The sequence below is a fragment of the Mercurialis annua genome, linkage group LG7 (genome assembly GCF_937616625.2).
Source record: "Mercurialis annua linkage group LG7, ddMerAnnu1.2, whole genome shotgun sequence".
NCBI classification, from domain to species: Eukaryota; Viridiplantae; Streptophyta; class Magnoliopsida; order Malpighiales; family Euphorbiaceae; genus Mercurialis; species Mercurialis annua.
This window is the reverse complement of record NC_065576.1, coordinates 15,760,465-15,786,892: the sequence shown is the minus strand read 5'-3', so window position 1 is coordinate 15,786,892 and position 26,428 is coordinate 15,760,465. Positions and strand designations below refer to the sequence as shown.

The window sequence follows — 26,428 nt, the reverse complement described above, 5'->3', positions numbered from 1 at the left end:
TTTTACAATGTATATAGAGTAGATAATATGCAAATATCATTAGTATACAAAATACATAATACAAACTAGTAAACGACACTCTAGCGGAGATATGGCCAACCTTAATATCCTTGAACTCTAGCACTCCAAAATTTTACAATAACCACTGCCTGCTATGCTATCCTTTGCTTATTGAAAGGAAATTTGTTTTAAAAGTAGGGAGCAAAAAATCAGAAAATAAATAAAACAAGCATAACACGTAATTCCTTTTAGTTTAAATATATATTTTAAATATCAAAACTATTCAGCTTTCATAAGCCTTTAAAATATATTCAAAAGCGCAAAGAAAAGCATATTCAATATACTTAACACTAAAACATAAATCGCCTTTAAAAATCGTAATCAAATAAATATCATAGTCAAATCACATCGTGATATCCATCCCTATAACAATCCACCAAACTCTAGGTCTGTAACAAGGGACACAACACTGGCTTACAACCTAGCCAAACCTTTATAGGCACACTTGATGGCTAACCCTTCCCCATCATTAGCACGGCTCGGCCCTTCTCCCTTCACCGACCATCAATCAAGTGCCCTGTTTCAAAATGCACATAGACACACAAACAATATCTCTCATGTGCCTATAACAATCTCAGCACATAATCAGGTGCATATCACGAACTCATCACCTCTCACATAGAGTAGGCATATCACAAATCTCAAATCATTTTATCACAACTCAATCAGAATTTGGCAACAAAACCAATCTCAAAACATTCACAAATTAGATGATTTCACAAGCCATTTATCAAAACGAATGACTACCAAACTTGCCAAAAGGTATAAAGCATTTCATAATTTATTCAATCGGTATATCAATAGCATAAAAGCTTTTGCAAAAACAAACACTCCTTTTGATTCAAATTCACATTTCTTTCATTTTAAACAATATTGTATAAAATAAGATTTGAGACGTTTAACTAGACATTTGTCGAGCACCTTCTGTGCATCTCAAAACAGCCAATGAAATCATGTTTAAACACATTAATTATTAATATATATAGTATTAAAATAATATATTAACTTCAGTTTCAAAAGCTTGCAAATCGACTCACCAAAATGCATCTAAAATACAAGCTACAAGTTCACCGTTTTGCTTAATTCGCACCGACACATTTCTTTCCTTTATCCGCACCTAAATCATGTAAACATAGACAATAAATAAGCATTCACTTAACATATAATCCCTATAATAATTATCTAATACACTCCATACCCATAACTCCATCCTTTTGGATTAATTCTATATGAAAATGCATTATAATAGACAAAGTAACCATTCTGCCTACTAAGGCAGAACTCATGCCATGTACTAAAAAGAGTACTTAATTCAGTATACAAACAATTAGAACAAACAATTTGGCACAATTATATCCCTATAAGTTTAGAATTATAATCAAAAGGTCTTGTATCAATACAAGGTTTTCACACCAAATTATACCAATTCTACTAAACATAGTTCAAGCTGTCTGGACAGACTGCATAAATTAATGTTCTGATCAAAACGAATATCTTACAGATTTAATTGGGCAAACTTAAGCTTAGAACGTTGTAGCTAATATCCTCAAGTTTTTGTACCAACAAACAGAACTCAATTTGGAGTTACACAACTCAAAATATCACTCTTACCAAGGCTATAATTCAAGATTCAAAAACAAAACATGTTATTTCATGTGTAAACCCTAAATAAACAAGTTAAATAGATGAATAACTTACCAATTGATCTCTACTACCTTCTTAGACTTTAAAAACTTAGAGAATTGGATGTTTTAGGGTTTAGTTTAAATCCGAATGAGAGAAATTTTATTTGGATTCTCTCCATATTTTGTATATATATATATATATATATATATATATATATATATATTAATTGACAAATTACTAAAATAAGAATAGACTATTAACCTAAGTTGGACATATAATCAAAATATAAGGGCATTCTTGACATTTAGACTTATCTAGATATACTCCAAATATAAAGTTCTTTTAGGCCCTTAATTAGAAAATTACCATATCTTTTAATCCTCAAATCTTTGTTTCATTCACTTAATCCAATCGAATTTCATTAATCGTAATATTTGATATCAATTTGATTATAATGTTTAAATCATATATATCTTTATTTATATTTTGATTTAATGATAATTATGATATAATATGCAATGCATAATGGGTTTTAAATGAGATTAGGTTACAGTTATGATAATTCTCCCCACCTTAGAAATTTCATCCTTGAAATAAGACTAGAACAGTTAAAAAATTCAATATTCATATCCTCCTCTCGCTCCCATGTTACTTCTTCAATACCATGATGTTTCCATAATTCTTTCATTAAGGGAATGACCTTATTTCTAAGTACTTTATCCTCCCTTGTTAATATAACAACTGATTCTTCTTCATATCTTAAATTATCCCTTAGTTCTATAGGTCGCTCTTGAAGAATGTGACTAGGATCACTTCTATATCTTCATAGCAATGAAATACAAAAGATATTGTGAATCAGCGATCTAATTTGTAAGCCGCTTGACTAATCTTTTCAATTACTTTATATGGACCAATGAACCTTGAATTCAGTTTTTCTCGCTTGCCAAATTTTAATACCCCTTTCCTGGCTGGAGAAACACTTTATAACCCACACTATACTCAATCGGGTTTCTCTTCAAATTATCATAACTCATTTATCTATTTTGGTCTGATCAACTGTATTCGTCCTCGAATTGCAATTGACTCATATGCACTTTAAACATTCTATAACATTTTCACTTAATGAGCTTTTCACGCTCAATTGTAATACTCTCATACCTTATCTTCCTTTACTTTCTTGAAATTCATCTTCCATTATAATTTACAATTCCCATACTTCTACGTATGACTTATCTGAATTCTTATTATATACTTAATAACAAATTGGTTGATCCTTATCCAAATTATCACATATATACTTACTTCCTCTCATCAATTATATTTGTTCCTTCGTACATTCACTCATTCCAATACTTTTATACATTTCATATACTCAATATTTCGAATTTTTTTATTCATATATTCATTAGTATATTAATCATCTTATCCTTCCCTCTTATTATCAACAATATTCGCTACTTCGCATACTTTCTTAGCCTCGTTAAATAATTAAATATATTTTTACAATTTCTTCCACTCTCTTATCATTTATCTCCGCAAATATTTAAATCTTTTCACATTTTGTCTAAATTAACCTTTAAATCTTTCTCGTAATACAATTGATGATTTCTTCTACACAATCTCATGATAAATCAATATCATCATTGTCCATATTATTCAAAATCACATTTCTAATTTCTCTCAATCCATTTATATCTTTTCATCACGTATATACTTGTTCTGAATTTTCAAATTGCATGTCTCCACACTTAACAACTTTCAAAAGTTTGATTTCTAACCTTCTTTTCTCTTATACTTTTCATTCTTTATACTCACTCATCTTACAAATCATTTTGTACTTTTCATATTAATTTCATTTATAACTTATACCAAAGTCTTATCATATTACGTTATCGTCTTCCCCTCTTAGGGTCAACATCCAACTGAATTTTCTACTCAACCAACGATAATATCTTCGTTATCGTTAGCCATCCTCCATATCTTAATGTATCAAAGTACATAAAACATAATATCCAATTACATCTCTTCCTTTTTATTTTCATGTATCATTTAATCTTTACTCATATAATCGTACTTCATTTTCTATTTTACTATCACTCCTTTAACAATTCTCTATTTCTTTAACTTCTAAAACCTTTTCCAAAATTTATCCACACGTATCAATTCCTTCGTGCACTAAACCTTCATCACTTTATATTCCTTAATTTCAAAATAATAATTTCATTACTAGAAATGACCACCTTAGTAGATTTCTTTCTCCATGAATTTTAGAATTTCCGAGTTAAGAATCTATGTAATATTTCTGCATCATGTGCGAGACTATCCAAAAACTTAACCAACGCATTTGTTATAACATTAATCTTTTTGGAATGTACTTGTAGTGTTAAGCATAGCTTTGAAATGACTTTCAATCACTTTTTCTACCTGATATCCAATTCATGTTACTTCATGAAAATCTCACCAACTACATTATACAACTAGCATATCTATCAAAGAGTGCATAACCTATTATCATAACTTTTAATGGTTTGAAAACATTCCAAATTCCACTTTTACCGCGTCTTAATACAATCTTTACTTATATTCGCCACTGAGATGTTCATTTATATTCTCTAACTATTACAAAACTTTCTTACTCCAATTACAATTATTCCTTATACATACATGTCCTTTTTAATTCTTATATTTGTTCAGTTCATCATGAATATTATTCATGCCATCTTAAAAAAATCATGATTTACTTCAATCATGTTCGATCCCATACTCCTCTCGAATTTTCATCCTTCGTTCTCTTATCAATCACCTCATAATCTTATAACTCTATTTACCGTATTTCCTTCATTATGACACATCAATCGATATCATCATCTCCCATATCGATACCAATTTTATTTCCTTTAACACATTCACTTTATCAATATCATTTCTCATTCTCGATTAACTTTACTGTTCTATACTCTTCTTATAATTCTTATTATAAGGTAGTTTTAATTTGCAATTTACTCTATCTTAATTTACCAAACATAAAATATACACAAAAACACATTTTTCGATAGAGAGATATCTTATTTCTATATCAATCATACTTTTACTATGGAGTTAGACGTTTAGACTTCAGGTTTTAAATTGTAAACTTAAAGCCGTATTGAGATAGTATCAAAAATCGATAAGTAACGATAGAATTGAAACGAGATTAGACGCGATTAGAACTCGATGAGTTATGTGTATATTCACATCTCGAGTCTAAAATGTTTATAGAGTTAGATTCTTACTCGAGTTACGTTTGTTTGTTTTCTAGATTCGGCGAGGCAACCGGCTACCGGACAAGGAGCTCATGAGACTTGACAGGTGTCGTGTGATCAAAGTTTTTGGAATAGCAAGCAGCGAATTTATATGTGTTTACATTTGATGTATTGAAAATGCATTGATTTCTAAATGCAAATTGTTTTATATGAATTGCATAGCATGATTTGTTATCAAAAAGGCTTTGTATAAAATACACGCATCATTATCTTGAAACCAGTATACATCTGATGAAACATATATTCCTATGGGCAGCAATAGAAATTACGTGACCACTAGTTAAGTTCAAAGCTACATGCTTCTTCGTTTGTTCAATGATTTGAAGACGTCTCTCGTTTGTTTAGATACAAGGTTAACTCAGTGGAATTATCCCGGGACCTGTATCTAATGATTTAACTCAGTGGAAATATCCGAGGACTCATATTGATTGTTGGATTTGAGTAAAGATACTAATTAACGCAGTTGAACTATCCCGAGACTGTAACAGATGGTATTGGTTAACTCGGTTGAACTATTCCGAGACCTAACCATCAGGATTAAGTGAAGCTCTAACCCTTAACATACATCACACATAATTCACAACTCTCAAGTCTCACCAATTCAATCATTTAACTTTGCATAAACCATCAATTTACTCATCATAAACATCATCTACACCATTAGAACCATCATCACCATCCTAATCCATCACACCCGAATTACACCTCTAATCCCTAACTGAGAGATGATGATTTTTTACCTCAATTAAAAGGGCTATATGTGTAGAGATTTTTGTCCCCGTTCCCTGGCCGCGAGAATCGTCCAATTCCGTTGAAAAACGAAGGAGATATGGTGAATTGAAGTTTGTGTTCCATGTCTTCTTCTTCAAAAATGGAGATACGAATTTGATGAGCTGAGAATGAATGGTTTTGTTGATTTAAAACTTAATTCATTTGCTATTTATATATATGGCAAAGAGTTCCATTTAATCCCTAAAGTTGCCACCTCCTCACACCTTAACTCCTAACTTTTCTTACGTCCAATTTAGTCCGTCAATCGCTTAATTACTTAGACTCGATAAATAATGTATTATTTATATCAAAATAAATAATATCACCTTAATACCTCATAATTCCATCTCCGATAACTTATTTTTGCAATTTTCGGCTAAAAACGCTCAAATTCCAATTTGAGCTAAAATGCATTTTTTTCACGTTTTCCTTTCAATTTTTTCTTTAACAAATATCAATATCCAATTATTCGATATTATTTTTATAAGTAATAAGTCCCGTCAATAATCTATTAAATTTCTATTTTCCGGGAATTAAATCCTTATTTTCCAATTTTCGAGGCTAAGTGCACTCTATCCATTTTTCCATATTTTTTCTTTTTAAGTCTGATTCTATTTCCTTTATGGAATTATTGATATTGAAATTTTCTTGTTAAAATATCAACATCGACCTACTCGCGTCTGTCCTTATTTAATTCTTCTGTTTATTTTCTTTCTGGCCGCTTTACTTATTTTGAATCGGGCACGTTGCCTATTTGGCAACGCCGGACATACGGGGTATTACATGACTTCGGTCCCTTATCACTTTTTACTTGTCCGGAAAATAGGTGTCTGAATGTAGTATCTCTTTGTAAGACCCTGGTTTATAAGTTTTTGTGCGTGTATTTTCAGAAAGTGATTCAATGTTTTGAAATTATTGTTTAAAGAAGTTTTCTAAAAACGTTTTGTGTATTTTTATACGACCTATTTGCCAAAAGTTTTTATTCTTTAAGCTTACTACGGGTTCCGGAGCAACCGCTCCCGTTCCCTAGTGCTGGTCGCGGCTCTCGAATTTGGGTTTGGATAGCAGTAAAACTACTTTATTTTATTGTTATTTATACTTTGTATTGTCGGATTTGTCTGAGTGTTTTATATTGATATTGGAATGTTATACTTTGGATTTGGATTATTTATATGATCCACATGTTTTTGGAGTCTCGGGTTTATAACGAGTATTTTGGATATATAAACTGGTAGACTTAGGTTGGAGTCTCAGCTGACCCTGAATATTGGTTTTGTGCAGGTGTATTTGTATTGTGTGGTTATCCGCGAGACTAGTTACGGAGTTTAGAGCTACCACTTCCATACCCTGTCTCGGGTCACCATCTCTGAATTTGGTTCGTGACACCAATGTGAAGCCTCTACAAGGACTTCAAATTATCTTTATTTTTCAAAGATTATATTGGTGTTACATTTGTCCTATTGTTGGGGTTGACGCAAGGCCGGATTATCGACTACCGACACAAAATGTTTTCAAAATATTATGTTATTAAGATGTTCAACTCTATGACTCAATAAAGTTTTTATTTATAAGATGTTAGGTTTGTCTCCTTACGAGTACTTTGCTTAAGTGTATAGCTCAACTCTATCATACATGTTTTTATTTCTCAATAGTGGGCGTTAGCACATTTTCTAATTAGTCGCCCATAAAGACCCATTTCCCATCAAGCACGCTAGTATTTTTTACTCAAACGTAAATTGTGAAACAATTACATGAACTTGAAAGGCTTACATATAATTGTATGCATTAAATATTTGATTGTGACTGTTACTTAATCAAAAAATTTGATTTTAATAATCGCTAAATTTTAATTTAGATATAATTTTAAAAATTATATAAATATTATTTTTTTTATGTATGAACTTTTATAAAGTCATACCCAACAACAATTATAGAAGGCAGGCACGGATTTATGCTGATTTTGCATCGAACAAAAAGTTTAAGTAATAACATGGGCAACAATGCTTATTGGCTCTTAATAAATTTAAAAATAAAATTATCTGATTGCTTATAATTAAGTTCAACAAAATATTATAAGATTATTTAATACTTAATCAGGTATGGATAAAGTAATTTTATTATTACAAAATATAAATGAATATTTATATATATAACTCCATATTTGACAATGACACGTCTTGATCTGATCTTCAATGTTGAAATCCATTCCCAAAATATGAAGCTAATTTAGATTTTATAGTGTTTAAAATAATAATAATATAAATTAGTAATTAAATTGAGATCGATATAGCCACCAAACATGTGTACAATGCTTCAAAAAAAATTAAACAAACATTTTTTTTTTTTTTACTTCCGTATCCACCTAGGTCCAGGTAGCACAAAATTCCCTTTTAAATCTGTTATATCAACTCCAGCATCTTTAGCAGTCCAATAACAGTTTTGAAAAGAATCACCTTTCATGTATTTTTGAATCATAAGAAAATACATCAAAATTTGCATAATGATATTTATCGGGTTCCATGTAGCACCAAAACTTTGTGGTGGAAAAGAAATTCATATGGTAATGGAATGAATAGTTGTGTCCATGTTTTAATGTTTGGTTACCAAGTTTATTGTCGCCTGAAGCGCAATGCACAACACTGACTTACAACCTAGCCAAACCTTTATAGGCACACTTGATGGCTAACCCTTCCCCGTCATTAGCACGGCTCGGCCCTTCTCTCTTCACCGACCATCAATCAAGTGCCCTGTGTCAAAATGCACATAAACACATAAACAATACCTCCCATGTGCCTATAACAACTGGCTTACAATCTAGCCAAACCTTTATAGGCACACTTGATGGCTAACCCTTCCCCGTCATTAGCACGGCTCGGCCCTTCTCCCTTCACCGACCATCAATCAAGTGCTGTGTCAAAATGCACATAGACACACAAACAATATCTCCCATGTGCCTATAACAATCTCAGCACATAATCAGGTGCATATCACGAACTCATCACTTCTCACAAAGAGTAGGCATATCACAAATCTCAAATCATTTAATCACAACTCAATCAGAATTTGGCAACAAAACCAATCTCAAAACATTCGCAAATTAGATGATTTCACAAGCCATTTATCAAAATAAATGACTACCAAACTTGACAAAAGGCATAAATCATTTCATAATTTATTCAATCGGTATATCAATAGCATTAAAGCTTTTGCAAAAGCAAACGCTCCTTTTGATTCAAATTCACCTTCCTTTCATTTTAAATAACATTGTATAAAACAAGATTTGAGATGTTTAACTAGACATTTGTCGAGCACCTTATGTGCATCTCAAAACAGCCAATGAAATCATGTTTAAACACATTAATTATTAATATATATAGTATCAAAATAATATATTAACTTCAGTTTCAAAGGCTTGCAAATCTATTCACCAAAATGCATTTAAAATACAAGCTACAAGTTCACCGTTTTGCATAATTCGTACTGACACGTTTCTTTCCTTCACTACTAGAAAACAGTCATTTAGCGATGGATTTTTCCGTCGCTAAATGACCAAAATCCCGACGGATTTGCGACGGAAATAGCCCGTCGCTATATTTTTTGTCGCAACACTTGATAATGACGGAAAAAAATTAGCGACGGATTTTGGTCTCTGTTTTAGCGATGGAATTCTAAATCCGTCGCTAATTAGCGACGAATTTAAATCCGTCACTAATTTTATAAAAAATTGTTTTTTAAAATTAAATCGTAAAATAAATTTTTTATTTAATCAATCACCCCATCCGCGCCCTCCGTCACTCACCCACCCGTGTTAGATCACCCACCGGCACCCACCTGTGAAATTTTGCAAACTTTCCAGTAGGCCTTCCGTCCTTCCATTTCTCCCATTCGAGGCTCTTTAACCTTATAGTTCTCCCGCGCGTAACTCCATCTTGACCAACTCATATTCATGCTATATATTTATGTATATTATACTTGAATGTAACTCATATTCATGTTATAAATCTATGTTATTCTCCCGTTGTTTAATAAATAATTTTTTTAATAAATGATTATTTTTTAATATATAATTATTATTTTTAATAAATAATTAATTTTTTGATAAATGATTATTTTTTTGATAAATGATTATTTTTAATCCGTAATTAATTTTTTTAATAAATGATTATTTTTAAAAAATAATGATTATTTTTAATAAATGATTATTTTTTAATATATTATTATTATTTTTAATAAATAATTATTTTTTTAATGAATAATTATTTTTTAATAAAAAATTATTTTTAATAAAATCTTATTTTTTTAATAGATGATTATGTTTAATAAATAAGTATTTTTTAATCAATAATTATTTTTTTAACAAGAATTATTTATTTAATAATATTTTTATAAAAATAACACTTTTAGCGGCGGATTATTGCATCCGTCGCTAAAAGTGAAATAAAATTTGGCGGCATTCATCCTGCCATTCCTAGCGACAGAATTTCCGTCGCTAATGTTGGCGGGATGAATCCCGCCAAATTTATTTAGGATTTAGAGACGGATTAAAAATCCGTCGCTAAATCCGTCGCTAAATCTGATTTTAGCGAAGCATTCTGAAATCCGTCGCTAATCGACTGTTTTCTAGTACTGCTTTATCCGCACCTAAATCATGTAAACATAGACAATAAATAAGCATTCACTTAACATATAATCCCTATAATACTTCTCTAATACCCTCCATACCTATAACTCCACCCTTTTGGATCAATTCTATATGAAAATGCATTATAATAGACCAAATAACCATTCTGCCTACTAAGGCAGAACTCATGCCATGTACTAAAAAGAGTACCGACAACAACATAGATGAACAATCTCAAAATAGAACATAAACCGAGTAAGACACACATTAAAATCACCGCGGTTAGCCGAACAAGACACATAAACAACTCCATCTCGGCTCAAACGAGTAAGACACATCACATCGTCATCTCGGTTCAACCGAATAAAACACATAGCAAGCACCATCTCGGTTACACCGAGTAACAATACATTGTAACACCATCTCGGTTTCGCCCGAGTTCACCTCACACTAATTACAACGACAAATCTGTCAGAACGTACTCTGACATTCCAAACAATGTCTGCATAGACAAAGAGAATGAAATCAGACCTGTCGGCCCAGACAAAGAGAAACAAAGACATAGTATAAAAGGATAAGAAAAAGTAGGTAAAAATGTTAATTCTCTTTTTCTCTCAACTCTAAAAAACTCTTTCACTTCTATTTCTTTCTCTCACCTAAACGTGAACTGACTTAACCGTCGGAGCGGTCTTCCGGAATCCCATTCCGGCACCCTTCTAACGGTTGTGTTGTGCTTTTCAGGTACGACACCCAGTTACCACCGGATCAGAGAGTCGCCGCCAATTTCACAAGTTATCATTTGGCGCCGTCTGTGGGAAAGAAAGTAAGAAAGTTTCCCCCTTTATATCTCACCGGAGGGCGATAAGATGAGCAGAACAGAGGGAGACGATCCCCCAACCAAAGAACATAAAACACACGATAATAGGACAGGAGAGGGACTCAATGCACCACTACGAAGGGCCACGGGTGAGAGCTCGTTCTGCCCGGCCACACCGTCGGGAGGAGGCACGAACTTGGGCACCACATCCGGAGTTACCACTCAATACCTGTGGGGAATGCCACTGCTGGGGAACATCCCCCCAGGATCATACTTCACACCTATGCAGCAAACTACCCAAAATCTTTCCTTAAGACCGGGTGTAACCCCCATCAACCTCACATTCACACCAAGCACCCCCCCCCCACGCCCAGGCCGGCCGCAACGACAGAAATTCAAAACCCTACACCAGCACAAATACAAGAATATACCGAGTTCCATACTCGGCAATTAGTCTTCCTTCAACAAGTGCAACAAGCCCATGCTCGGCCAACCGCCGCCGCCACATCTCAAGGCAATATTACCACCCCGCCATACATACCAGCCGCACCACCCCATCCACCGAAATTTTACCAATGCCAAACAACACCTGAGGAAGCAAACCACGAGAAAAATCCACAAGCACAAAACCCAAAGGAAGGGCAAGGGATACAAACCGGGCACAAAACACTGGAGGGACAGAAAAAGACACTGAAACAAGTTGAGATAGAAGAAAGCGTGCATAGCTCAGGTGCCGATTCACCAAAGAAAAAGAACCTAGAACAAGAAATCACCGAAAGGGTGAGGACCGAGATGGAAAAATTCAGATACGAAGTAGAATTTGTCAACACCCCAGGCGAGATAGAAGGGGTTGATCCGGCAATAATCTCACATAAGCTGAATGTTGATCCGAAATATAAACCACTCAAACAGAAGAAAAGAGCCTTTCAAGTGGACAGACAGATCGCCATCAGAGCCGAGGTAGACAAACTATTGGCAGCAGGTTTCATCAGAAGAGTGTATTATCCGGAGTGGCTATCAAACGTCGTGCTCATAAACCGAGCTTGCCCCAAGGATAACTACCCTTTTCCAAACATTGACCAACTGGTCGACTCAACGAGCGATTACGAAGTCTACTTGTTCATAGACGCTGCCTAAGGATACCACCAGATCCCAATGCACAAAGAAGACGAAGAGAAAACAAGCTTTGTAACTGATAATGGCACATACTGCTACAAACAAATGCCTTTTGGATTAAAAAATGTCGGGGCAACTTATCAACGGCTGATGAATTTTGTATTCAAGGACCAGATCGGTCGAAACATGGAAGTCTATGTTGATGACATCATCGTCAAATCCTAAAAAGTGGAAGACCACGCGAAAGACCTAGAAGAAGTTTTCACCAAGCTAAAGAAATACAAACTCAAGCTAAACCCGGACAAATGCGCCTTCGGGGTCCCGGCGGGGAAATTCCTCGGTTACCTCATCTCTCAAAAAGGCATCGAGGTAAACCCGGAAAAAACAAAAGCAATTATAGACATGAAAGCGCCGAAGTCAGCTAAAGAAGTTCAAAAGCTCAATGGAAGAGTTATAGCCCTCGGACGATTTGTGTCTAACTCGGCCAGAAGATGTCTCCAATTCTTCAAAACATTAAGAAATGTGAAAAAATTCGAGTGGACCGAGGAATGTCAACAATCTTTTGAAGAGCTCAAAATATTCCTAAGTTCACCACCACTACTCGGCAGACCCAAAACAGGAGAAGTGCTATACTTATACCTAAGTGTCACTAATGAAACAGTTGTATCGGTATTGGTAAAAGAAGAAGCAACCGAGCAAAAACCGGTTACACAAGCAAAGTGCTAAAAGGGCCCGATCTCAGATATAGCAAGATCGAAAAATTCGCATTAGCACTGGTCTTAACGGTGGAAATCCTTAAAAGGTATTTTCAAGCTCACACAGCGATTGTCCGAACAAACCAACCTCTAAGAAAAGCGATCGCAAGATCGGAAACATCAGGACGATTAATCAACTGGTCGGTCATGATAGGGTCATACGACATCAAATACGAACCGAGGACAGCAATGAAAGCTCAAATCTTAGCAGCTTTTGTAGCCGAAACAACAACGCACGATCAACCCACCGAGGTAGACAAGGGCCTAGTCAGCTGGACATTACAAGTAGACGGAGCATCAAATATAGCCGGAGCAGGGGCATGCATGGTACTAAGAGGGCCACACAAGATAAAAATGCAAAACTCAATCCATTTGAATTTTCTGGCAACCAACAATTCAGCAGAATACAAAGCTCTAATAGGAGGTTTGAGAATGGCAACAGTAGTCAAAACTGAGTACATCAAAATTCAGAGTGATTCTCAACTAGTGGTTAACCAAGTACTCGGATTATTTGACGTCAAAGATCCAGAAATGAAAAAATATATAGACCGAGTTAAAGAGCTACTGGCAAAGATCACCGAAAAAGGAGGGAAGTGGGAACTCGAACAAATACCCAAAGAAGAGAACACAGAAGCGGACACATTGGCGAAAGCCGGAGCAGCCAAAGAATCAGTACCAGGCATACCATGTTCAATTCAAAACTTCGGCAACATCCAAAATCCCGAGGCAACTTTCCTTATCAACCCATTGGATCAATGGATGGAACACATCTTATCATACATGGAGCATGGGAGCCTACCCGAGGATAAAAAAGAGGCAAAGAAGGTGAAACGCCGATCACCACACTTCTCATACCGAGATGGCACCTTATACAGAAAATCATTCTCACATCCATGGTCCAGATGTCTCACGGTGGAGGAAGGGAAATACGTTTTAGCCGAAATACACGAAGGAATGTGTGGAAGCCACATCTCTCATCTAGCACTCTGCTGAAAAGCAATACTGCAAGGCTACTACTGGCCGACACTGGCACAAGACGCAGCAAGTTTTGTACAAAAATGTGAAAAATGTCAGTATCACCAAAACGTACACCATCGACCCACAGCCGAACAAAGCCCGATAATAAGTCCTTGGCCATTCAGCACATGGGGTATAGACATTGTTGGCCCTTTCCCAATAGCAAGCGGGCAAAGGAAGTTCTTGATAGTAGCTGTCGATCATTTCTCCAAGTGGGTAGAAGCCGAAGTTGTCTCCACTATTACCGAAGCACGAGTGCAAAGTTTTGTTCGAAGGGAAATCATTTGCCGATTTGGAATCCCAAGAATTGTCATAACCGACAACGGTAAACAATTCGACAACAAAAATTTCAGTGACTTTTGCACTGAAAAAGGAATCGATCTAAGGTTCACATCGGTCACCCACCCTCAGACCAACGGGATGACCGAGGTAACCAACCGAACCATCATCAACGGTTTGAAGAAGCGTCTGGACGAAGCAAAAGGTCGATGGGCCGACGAGTTACATAGTGTCCTATGGTCATACAGAACCACGCCAAAAGCCGGCATAGGAAGAACCCCATACAGCTTAACCTATGGGTGCGAAGCAATGGTACCAGTAGAAATTGGCATGCCTACCATCAGAGTACAATACTTCGATGAGAAACAAAATGAAGAAAACACCAAACTGTGCCTTGATTTGTTAGAAGAGAGAAGAGAACAAGCATTAATGCACATCGAAGCATAGAAACAGAGGATATCAACATATCATAGCAAAAGGGTCAAACCACTAACATTCGAAGTATGCGATCTAGTACTACGAAGAGCTGATATAGCAAGAGGAAATGCAGGAGTGTCCAAACTCGGAGCAAATTGGGAAGGCCCTACCAAGTAAAGAAAGTAGGTAAAAGAGGAGCCTATTACTTAACGTACCTGTCAGGTCGAGACCTACCAAGAACCTGGAATGTCAGAGTTCTTAAAAGATTCTATCAGTAGACAACATTCAGGTAAATCGAGTCGGTTAGGGGTTTTTTCATTTGCATTCAAGTCAAAGTCGGTTGTAGGCGAGAATGCAAGTTTTTCCCCTATCAATAAAACAAAAAACAAAAAAAGAAGCAAAAAGCGTCCAAAATAGAAATCACCTAAAACCGAGCTAAGCCATAGCTTAACACAACTTAAAGCAATCGCTTTAACCGAGCTAAGCCATAGCTTAACACAACTTAAATCAATCACTTTAACCGAGCTAAGCCATAGCTTAACACAACTTAAAGCAATCACTTTAATCGAGCTAAGCCAAATCTTAACACAACTTAAAGCCATAGCTTTAACCAGGCTGAACCATAGCCTAACACAACTTAAAGCAATCGCTTTAACCGAGCTAAGCCATATATTAACACAACTTAAAGCAATCGCTTTAACCGAGCTAAACCATAGCTTAACACAACTTAAAGCCATAGCTTTAACCAGGCTGAACCATAGCCTAACACAACTTAAAGCAATCGCTTTAACCGAGCTAAGCCATAGCTTAACACAACTTAAAGCAATCGCTTTAACCGAGCTAAGCCATAGCTTAACACAACTTAAAGCAATCGCTTTAACCGAGCTAAGCCATAGCCTAACATAACTTAAAGCAATCGCTTTAACCGAGCTAAGTCATAGCCTAACACAACTTAAAGCAATCGCTTTAACTGAGCTAAGCCATATCTTAACACAACTTAAAGCAATCGCTTTAACCGAGTTAGGCAAAGCGCCTAAAAGAAAATCAAAACAATTGTAATAATTGCTCTAAAATAATCAAAACACAAACTAAAACAGAATCTTACAATAAAGCAAAAAGAATCATAACAAAGCAAAAAAGACCGATATATTACCTGATACGTTTTTCACAAAAATGCTTCAGCTAATCAAAAATAGTACAAGCATCAGTACCAAAAAAGGAAACAAGTTCAACAAAAAAAAACACTAATCTATTACAACATTATGCACCTCATCAGGAACTGAAACACCAGTCCTAGAAGGAGTACCCGTCTCTTCGCTCAACCCGGTCTCTTCATAGTGGCAGACATCCAATAAAAGAGTAGGAGACCTACCCACATCTCCAACCACCCCGGCACCATTAGGAATTAGCACATCCCGGGTCACTTCGGCACCATCAAGAACTTGCACAGACACAACACCAGCAGCAGGAACAGTCTCATCCTCAAGCTCCCTCTGAAGCTCGGCCTCAAAATCCTTAGCATTCTGAATCTCATCAGCTTCCCTCTCTGCAGCAGCCTTACAAGCAGCTAACATCCATTTATACATACCCTCCATATCCAAGTACAAACAGTTAGGATCTGCAGTAGGAAGAAGCAAAGGACCAACACACTCTTTCAGGTCATCTTGCATAGCATCGGTTAGGTGAGCAAACTCAACCATCATATCATGCTGCTGGGTCTGAATGATATTGGTAGTGTCATCCAATATATCATGAAGCTTCATATAATTAGAGTTTTGCCCAGAAATTATCTTCTGAAGATCTTCCTTCTCCTTGGAAAACTTTTCTAACAACCTCCCCCTCAAGTCAGTTTTCTCCTTCTTAAAAGAATCCTTTAAAAGGACCAGGTCATCTCGCTCTTTCTTCAAATTGGCAAGCTCTCTCTTTAGACCCTCAATCTGAGTGTTAAACTTCTCATTATTACTGTCCAAAACCGACTCCACGTTTGCACGCTGAATCTGCTCTTTTTCTAACTCGGCTTGCGCATTAGTCAGTTTCCCCTATCATCTGACGCTTGCACATCTAATTCTTCTTGATAGGACCGAGCATTAAGAAGATGATTGATCAACTGAAATAGATAGAATAACGTTTTAAAAAAACAACAACAATAACAACAAACCTGAAATGATAAAGAGACACTCGTGTCGAGAAAATCCTTTGGATCAGTAATAGCAATAGCCACCCGATCCCGAGGAGCCAAACGAATAGACGTCGAAAGAGAATCAACCGAGTCATCCATAGATTTCTCCCGAAGATAGTTGGCAACAAACCGAGGAGTCAATTTCAAATCCTCTATATTTACCAACCCAACACCCACCTTTTCAATATTTTTCTCCTCTTTTTGGACGGAGAAGGAACAACAGGTTTTTCAGAAAAAATGACCGGTTTAGAACCAACATCGACATCCAAGCCTTGATCACTAGGCAGAATAGCGGATTTCTCACCCAGTCCAACAACTTTCCCGGCCAAAGGAATATTCCCCTCATCTTTCTCCGTAGACTTCCGTTTCCCAGCTTTAGTCGGCGGAGGCACAGTAGACAGAGGCGTCGCAGCAGTAGGCACAACCGACATCGGCCTCTTCCCCAAAGCCTTATCCACAACGGAAGCCTTGTCAGTCGAGACCCCACCTTTAGAAGGACCTTCACCTTTCCAACGAGCTTGAGCAAAAACAGCCAAATTAAACACTACAAGAAACAAAAACCGAGTCAGACCAACGAAAAGAAAAAGCAAAGCAAAAAACTATTAAATAAAAATAAAGTAGTAAATCGGCACCATAGAACAACCTTGACGTTTTCGGTCAAACATAACAAGGGCCAGTTTCGGAATAAGAGAATAGGTGTTAAAGGGTCCACTCATCTTCAAAACATCCTGAAGAAGTTTATGGGTTTCCATCCCTTTGGCATCCCGCCTTAGAAGAGTTACAGGAGAGGTGCACAACCACCGACGAGGCAAGTTGGCAAAAGCAGTCGGATGACGAATCCGAAACCAATCTTCCCTAATTCTTTTAACCGAAGTAGAAATTTTTTGTATTACATGCCTACGCTCCGACCTGAGAATTGTGAAAGAAGAAAAATCGTATGCACCCCCGAAGAGAAGACCACAGACACTAGCAAAAAACTCCTCCGAAAAGGGAATCTTACGACGCCAACACAACCTCCGAAGACAAAGGAAACGCCTAATACCGTTGGGGTGAAATTGGCTAAGGGGCATGTTATAAAATTTAAAAAAAGCAACTAAATCAGACTGAAAAGGGATACAGACACTAGAATGAAGATGTTCTACGCTTATTACAATATAATCCGGATCAACCGGATGATTTATTGTTAAACCAGGGGGAGATAACTCTAAAGTACACCCCGCATGCAAATTTAAACGTGAGACAAGGTAATCTAAATAACCTTGGTTTAGCTCGGCAAAGGTCGTCTCCATCCTAACCCTACGGCTCTCAGCAGTCTTACTACTCCTAGGTCTAACCCGCCTCGGGCGAACACAAGAGGTCGCCTCCGAGCAACCAAAATCTTCCACCTTATTTATCCTAGGAGGAACATCTAACTCTTCCTCAGCTGAGCCAATCTGTTCGGCCTCATCATTACTACTACCCTTTGGGGTACGATCGTCGGAACTGACGACACCGTCCTCGTATGAATTAGCTGACACATTCTGGGAATCATCCTCAGAAGACATTATTGCACGCCGGGAAGAAAAAAATAACAAAAAACAAAAAATCAAGATAACCCGACTATACCAACCTAAAGACAAGAAATCACAAGAACACGAAGAACAAACAGAAAAAAGATGGAGAAATAGCAACAAAAAAATCAAAAGAAGGAAAAAGAAGAACTTACTGATGAAATCTTCGAAAGTAGAAAAGCAGACCCCAATGAAGTTAGAAGAATAGAAAAAACGAGAGCGAAGAAAGGAAAAAAGAAATTAAACAAAGAAAAAGAAATGAGGATTTTTATAGAAACCGAAGCGAGGCAACTGAAACGACGCCTCAATAAATGTGTTAGTGGAGAAAAGGTGTCAACAGACAGCAGTAAATGAAAGACATGTGCCACCACAGCGTGTCAAACAAGAAAGCAACTCAAAAGCCACTCCAAGAATCTTCCAAACATGACAAAAATTGAACAAGGAAAAGACAGATCGGACATAAATATCCTAAACAACTGGGGGGACTTGTGATAACAACACAGATGAACAATCTCAAAATAGAACATAACCCGAGTAAGACACGCCATAAAATAACCGTGGTTAGCCGAACAAGACACATAAACAACTCCATCTCGGCTCAACCGAGTAAGACACATCACAGCGTCATCTCGGTTCAACCGAATAAAACACATAGCAAGCACCATCTCGGTTACACTGAGCAACAATACATTGTAACATCATCTCGGTTTCGTCCGAGTTCACCTCTCACTGATTACAACGAAAAATCTGTCAGAACGCACCCTGACATTCCAGACAATATCTGCATAGACAGAGAGAATGAAATCAGACCTGTCGGCCCAGACAAAGAGAAACAAAGACATAGTATAAAAGGCTAAGAAAAAGTAGGTAAAAAGGTTAATTCTCTTTTTCTCTCAACTCTAAAAAACTCTTTCACTTCTATTTCTTTCTCTCACCTAAACGTGAACTGACTTAACCGTCGGAGCGGTCTGCCAGAATCCCATTTCGGCACCCTTCTAATGGTTGTGTTGTGCTTTTCAGGTACGACACCCGGTTACCACCGGATCAGAGAGTCGCCGCCAATTTCACAAGTTATCAAGTACTGAATTCAGTATACAAACAATTAGAACAAAAAATTTGCACAATTATATCCATATGAGTTTCGAATTATAATCAAAAGGTCTTGTACCAATACAAGGTTTGCACACCAAATTATACTAAACATAGTTCAAGCTGTCTGGACAGACTGCATAAATTAATGTTCTGATCAAAACGAATATCTTACAGATTTAATTTTGCAAACTTAAACTTAGAACGTTGTAGCTAATATCCTCAAGTTTTTGTACCAACAAACAGAACCCAATTTGGAGTTACACAACTCAAAATATCAGTCTCTTACCAAGGCTGTAATTCAAGATTCAAAAACAAAACATGTTATTTCATGTGTAAACCCTAAATAAAGAAGTTAAATAGATGAATAACTTACCAATTGATCTCTACTACCTTCTTAGACTTTAAGAACTTAGATAATTGGATGTTTTAGGGTTTAGTTTAAGTCTGAATGAGAGAAATTTTGTTTGGATTCTCTCCATATTTTTATTATTGTTCTTTCTTTCTTCAAATTCTCTTACATAAATATATAAAAATTCTATATTATTTTTAAAATAGAAAACATGAGCCAGAAGGAACCTCCATAAAAAAACACCACATAACGTAATAGTAGAGAAACACAGTGAACCAGGCGGTTTTTCCGGTCCATCCGCTTCAAAATATGTCAAATTTTACGGTTTTCCCGGTTTGATACGGTTAAACCGTAAATCCGGTTTTTAAGTATAATCGGACCGGACAAGCCTCTGTATCCCGGTCGAACCAATCGAACCGGCCGGTCCGGTTTTTAAAACACTGCATTGCAGTAGTCCAGTCCTAGATGTTTATGTGGTTTTTGGTCAAATGGATTTATGTATTATCTATACTCTGATACTTTGTAAATTGGTATAAATTTATTTGCGCTTAAGCCGTTTGCTTTTGATGTGTGAAACGTGGCAATGCTTGATAGGTGGTATCACATTATAAGACCCTAGTTTCTATGTCCAGTTTTGAAAATGTGAATGGACGTTTGTAATCGTATCGTTTTAAAAAGCTATTATGAAAACGTTTTGTATGATTGCTTATTTGATTTGATCGCGAAACGTTTATAGTGGTTTTAGGCTTGCTACGGGCTTTGTAGCTACCACTTCCATTCCCTAGCGCCGGTCGCGGCTCGAGATTTCGGGTCGTGATAAATTTGTTATCAGAGCAATGGTCTAGTTTCTTGGCCATTGCCTGTATGTGTTATATGTTTTGTGATCCTAGGATTGACGAGTTCACTAAGTTGAACTAAGAACTACTGCAGCTATATGTTTTAAGTCATTTCATTGATATGTCCTCATTTACTTTTAAACTTTCAACTCTCCTCTATAGAATGTGAGTCTGTTATGTGTGTGTGATCGATACTATAAGATAGATGTGTTTGAGTATATGATTAATTTTGCGCTTAGATGTAAGCACGTATTATCGTATGATTATTGATCGTGGCGTTGTTTTCTTTGGTCAGGATGGATGACCAGAGACAAACCAGAGCGTGTGCCGCTGTGGCACCAAAAGTGACACAAAAAGTAGCCGAAAAAGTTCACGATGAGTCTTCTGTCTAGGGAGGACAGTAGGAACCGGTTGGAGCTAGGGGTGTCAAAATGGGTTGGAGGGTCGTGTTCGTGTTGTGTCGACCCACTCTGTTGACATGATAAGGGTCAACACGAACACGACCCATTTAACTAATCGTGTCCAAAACTCAACCCTAACACCACACGAATTTTAAACGAGTGACATGACACGACACGTTTAACCCGTTATGATAAACGGGTTACACGATTAACACGATTAACACGATTAAACGACACGACTAACACGACCCACTTAACCTGTAAAGCTATTAAAAACATACAAAACATAATTTTAAACTCAAATTAAAATCCAAACTCAAATATTCTAAATGTTTAACAAACATCCATAATTTTAAAGATAAACCAAACATAAACATAAATTAAATATGTCCCTAAAATATAAATCGAGTTTTAAATTCTCCCAAAAAATATATCCATCACTTAATTCTTTGAGCTTGACGAAGGAGGACATATAACATCTTCTTTAAACTCGGACTCCAAATTAAGCTCCATAATATCTTTTGTGAGTTCTTCTACTTCCAACAACTTTGCATCTATAATAATAAAGCATATACAAAGAAATTAGTTTTTAAAAAATATTATTTATCAAACTTTATAAAATCATGTTATACCTTGATTTTCAAGTAGCCAATCTCTACTACACACCAAAGCTTCAACAACTTCAGGCTTTAATGCACTTCGATATTGATCGAGGACCCTTCCGCTATTACTAAATGCACTTTCAGAAGCCACCGTAGTAACCGGAATAGCTAAAGTATCATGAGCCATGGCTGCAACATGAGGATATCGATATTGATTTCCTTTCCAATATGCCAATATATCTAATTTAATTCTTCGATCCATCCTTGGCTCCTCAAGATAAAGCTCCAATTCATTCTTTTGCGGAGTAAGCTCATCAAACTCCAAAGAATCAAATTCCTACAAAATAAGATATATTTTCATTATTGATCTTAAAAAATTCAAGTTATTATTAATTCAAAAGAACCTAAAAGATTAGCTATAGTACATCAACCTTATATAAATAGTACAACAGTTATATACGAAAACATGGACAAAAAATATAATATCTTGGACCTAATTAGGACAGCAGTAGCCATATATAAGAGTAAAAAATAAAAATTCAAATCAAAAAGAAATCATTACCACTTATAAAAATGAGCAAACAATAACAGTAGTAAAAAGAGGTCCAAAAATTCAACAAAACTAATAAAAAAGAACAATATTCATCAAAAGTAGTAGAGTTGATAAAATGTACCTTCAATACATCTTTAGCGCCATATGCATAATTTGCATCATCCTCCATTCTTTGCATGAATTTGGTACTAGACGCTCCACTACTCGTGTCACAATTCATTTGATATATATATATCCACAATGTTCATATACTCGGAATATGAAGAAAATAGATCATCTTTAATTTTTTAGTCTCAATTAACCCCTCATCACCATAGATCTTCTTGTAGCACCATTCAACAAAACTTAACTTGTACCTAGGATCTAAAATCACGGCAATAACTAAAATTATACTATATTCAGCCCAATACTTATTAAATTTAATAAGCATTTTTTCCGCTATTGATTTAACATATGCATCTTCACTAGCAATACCCTCATTCAATGTCAAATGGGCTGAAAATACCAAAGGAAAATACATATTTGCCGTAGGATACTTTGTTCTTGAAAAGAGACAAGTGATATCATTAAACACTCGTAGAAACTTGCAAATCTTTTCTACCTTTTTCCATTCATCAATTGATGGACAATGCTTGAAATTAGAATCACTCAATTGAAGATGAACAAAAGCATTTTGATAAAATAAAGCACTATAAATCATCAAATAAGTTGAATTCCATCTTGTAGGCACATCTTGTCTAAGTCCTCTTTTTGAATCTAAATTGCATATATGGACACATTCCAAAAACTTAATTTTTCTAGATTGGATCCCTTCACATACTTAACACTTTCCCTAATTTTCAGAATAGATTCATCAATTTCTTTTAAACCATCTTGAACTATCAAGTTCAAGATGTGAGCCGAGCATCTCATGTGAAAAAAATTTCCTTTATTCAAAAGTTCACCCTTAGCAAGTAAAAGATTTTTCAATAAATCGGCACAAATATCATTGGCAGCTGCATTATCCAAAATAATAGAAAATATTCTCATATCAATTTGCCGAGAACATATGAAATTATGAATTTTGTCACATAAAGCTACTACACTGTGAGGAGGAGGCATATAGCAAAAATTCAAAATTCTCTTTTGTAATTGCCAATCCTTACCAATAAAATGCTCAGTCAAGCAAATATATCCATCAGTAGTCAAAGAAGACCAACAATCAGAAGTTAGGAAAATCTTTCCCAAAGTTGACTCTAACATAGATTTAACCTGATTTTTCTCTCTGTTAAAAATCATAATGCAATCAGCTCTACAAGTGTTCCTTGAAATGATATGAAAATCAGGTTTCAGATAGCATAATAATTTTTTCATCCCTTCCCATTCAACAAACTGAAATGGCAAATCATGCATAATCACAGCCATGGCAATCAACTCTCTAAACACATCCATATCAAATTTCACATTCACTAAAGATCCATCACTTAAAGAAATCAAACTTTGACCAATATCCCTACTATTTTTTCTAGGACAAACAGGTATATGACGTTTCATATTACCTGTCCCATATTTACTATCAGCTGCATATGATTTTCCACAAGCTTTACATTTTGCAGTCCTCTTGTTGTTTTTGCCTTCCTCCTTAATAAAATAGTTCCATACAATCGATGATAATTTCCTTTGCCGCTTTGATGTCTTCTTTCCTCCTAATTCTATAACTTCATCATCATCATCATCATCTAAATTGATAGTTTCATCATCAATCGGGACAGAATCAATTTTTGTACTAGTCATCCTGAAATAAATATTTAAAATTAAGTTAAGAAAATTCAGTAATTAAAAATCAGAATATTTATATAAAATAAAATAAAAATTAACAAATTAAAGAGAGTTTTGCTAATTTCTAATGTCACTATAAAATAAAACAAAATCTTTCCCATAATTATGTACAACAGAGGAGTTAAATTTTAAGATATGCTAATTTCTAATAATGCGTGATGCAAGAATATGTTCCAGTTGACATGAAATAATATGGAAAGTTTATAATTTAATTTAACATGAAAAGAAAATTGTCCAAATGCTAACAAATTAACAAATATCTTAGGACCCACAATTTATTTTGAGGGTTTCAAGTATTAAATTATGACCCTCTTTTTAATCGGCTACTGCTAACTAACATATATTTTTTAGGGTTTCAAATATTAAATAAAATCTGTTATAGAAAAAGTCTTTAATCTTAACATTTTAAATCAATATAAATTTCAGCAGCAAAACATGAAATTCAAACAAATTAATTATAAATGATATAACTAATGGGAATTGGAGGAGATGAACAAACCTTCACCACAACTTAACAATTTCGTTGCCAACAATTTGATAGCGCCGTCGCCGTCGAACAAGACCAGTATGTTTAGGTTGTTTTGGAGAGGAGGATGGACATAAATCGTGACATGAGGCTGAGTTATTTTAGGGTTCTAATTTTTATTAAAGTGGTATATATATCACCAATGAAAAAGACAATTATGACCCTCTTTTTAATATTATTATAAGTTATATAAATTATAAACGGGTTAGATGAGTTCGCGAGTCAACCCGTGACACGACCCATTATTTCGTGTCATAAACGGGTTGACACGTTTATGACACGAACCCGCTAAGCCTCAACCCGGATTCGCCAAATTTACGTGTTAGGCGAATCGTGTTATCGTGTCATGACCCATTTTGACACCCCTAGTTGGAGCACCCGGAAGAGGTAGAGGCCGTGGAAGAGGTTGAGGCAGAGGCGGAGGCCAAGCTGTCAATGTACAAGAACCAGTGCAGGCACCAGAAATGCCTTAACAAGCGAATCCCCTAGGTTTTAATATGAACCAGTTTTTAACTAGAGTTGCAGCTATGGCGACAGCTCAGGCGGAGAACCAGAATATGCATCGAGAGCAGTTGCTACAGCAACAGTAACATTTAGTCGGGAATGTGGATAGAGATATCGTTTTGGCTTACATGCACCTTATGCCAACTGAGTTCGACGGTACTGGAGATGCAATGAATTTTCTGGAAGAAGTGGAGCGTAATGTTAGACGCCTCAAAACTGATGAGAGAAAGTTTATTATTCTCGTGGAAATGTCATTGAAAGGACTGGCGAAGGATTGGTTTCAACGTCTGATTCAGCCGACCTATGGGTCAGATGACATGGACTGAGTTTGTCAATCGCTTTAGAAAGTTCTTTCTCCTGTATTCAGTGACGGAGCTGCATCGTGATCAATTGTTGAATTTGAACAAGGTAGATAGATTGGTTTAAGAGTATGCTACAGATTTCACAAGATTGAGCCGATTTGCATCAGACTTGGTGGTGGGTCCGGTTAGAGTGAACACGAGGTTTGTGAAGGGATTAGGACCCGAGTTCGTGAGTCTGATGTCGGATGTGAACAAGGATTTGGTTCAGCTGATTGATAGTGCTCGACAGATCGAGAATTCATTGATTCATTCAGGAGACTTCCAGATCCTTATGTTCAAGTGCCGATCAAGAGTGAGAGTGTGCATATGGTACAGAGTGTCCCATTGAAGTCTTAAGCTGGAAATTTCCCTAGACCCCAGCGCAATCGAGAACGTAAAAGAGGCAAACATGGTAATCGATTTAAAACTTCAGGAGCAAGATTAGGTGCTAGGACAACGGGTGGTGTAGGAGTTGCAACACCCCTTTGTCAGATCTACAACAAGAGGCATTATGGAGCATGTCATATTGTATTCGGAGCGTGTTTCAATTGTGGCCGACAGGGTCACTTTGCTAAAGATTGTCCGAGGCAGATACCCAAGGTTCTATGACCACAGTTGTGCAACCTTTCTATAATCAGCAGAGAACTGCTTATGAGGCAGCATCAGGATATGGTCAGATGGGGAGTACATTCACTGGTCAGAGAGGCCGTGGTTATGGAAATCGAGGAGGAAGAAATGGTGGAGATTGCGGTACTGTTCAGACTTCCAGGCTGGTGGGAGTTAGGATAGAGTCCTTGCATTGAATCCTCAAGAGGCACATGCTTCCAATGTTGTTGTGCAAGGTACATTTCTTATCGCTTCTTAAGATGCATTAGTTCTGTTTGATACGGGTGCTA

At 36.1% G+C, this 26,428-nt stretch overlaps 1 protein-coding gene across 1 annotated transcript; it reads right to left on the bottom strand.

Moving 5' to 3' along the window:
- Positions 1-21,629: 21,629 nt before the first annotated feature.
- On the bottom strand, positions 21,630-25,280 carry LOC126656905 (zinc finger BED domain-containing protein RICESLEEPER 2-like). The gene is made up of 7 exons (XM_050351528.1): positions 25,267-25,280; positions 25,066-25,116; positions 23,171-24,117; positions 22,646-23,099; positions 22,465-22,543; positions 21,821-22,127; positions 21,630-21,742 (listed from the first exon to the last, which is right to left on the bottom strand). The coding sequence occupies exons 1-7, from the start codon at positions 25,278-25,280 to the stop codon at positions 21,630-21,632; spliced, it is 1,965 nt and encodes a 654-aa protein (XP_050207485.1).
- Positions 25,281-26,428: the final 1,148 nt, after the last annotated feature.

Bases quoted from the DNA above. Each gene is read 5' to 3' on its own strand.
- LOC126656905 (XM_050351528.1), bottom strand. The intron at 23,100-23,170 runs GTGTTAAGTATG...TATGCAATTTAG, and splicing joins TATTCTGAAAATTAGGGAAA to ATTCAAAAAGAGGACTTAGA. The intron at 21,743-21,820 runs GTATAACATGAT...TTATTATTATAG, and splicing joins TTGGCTACTTGAAAATCAAG to ATGCAAAGTTGTTGGAAGTA.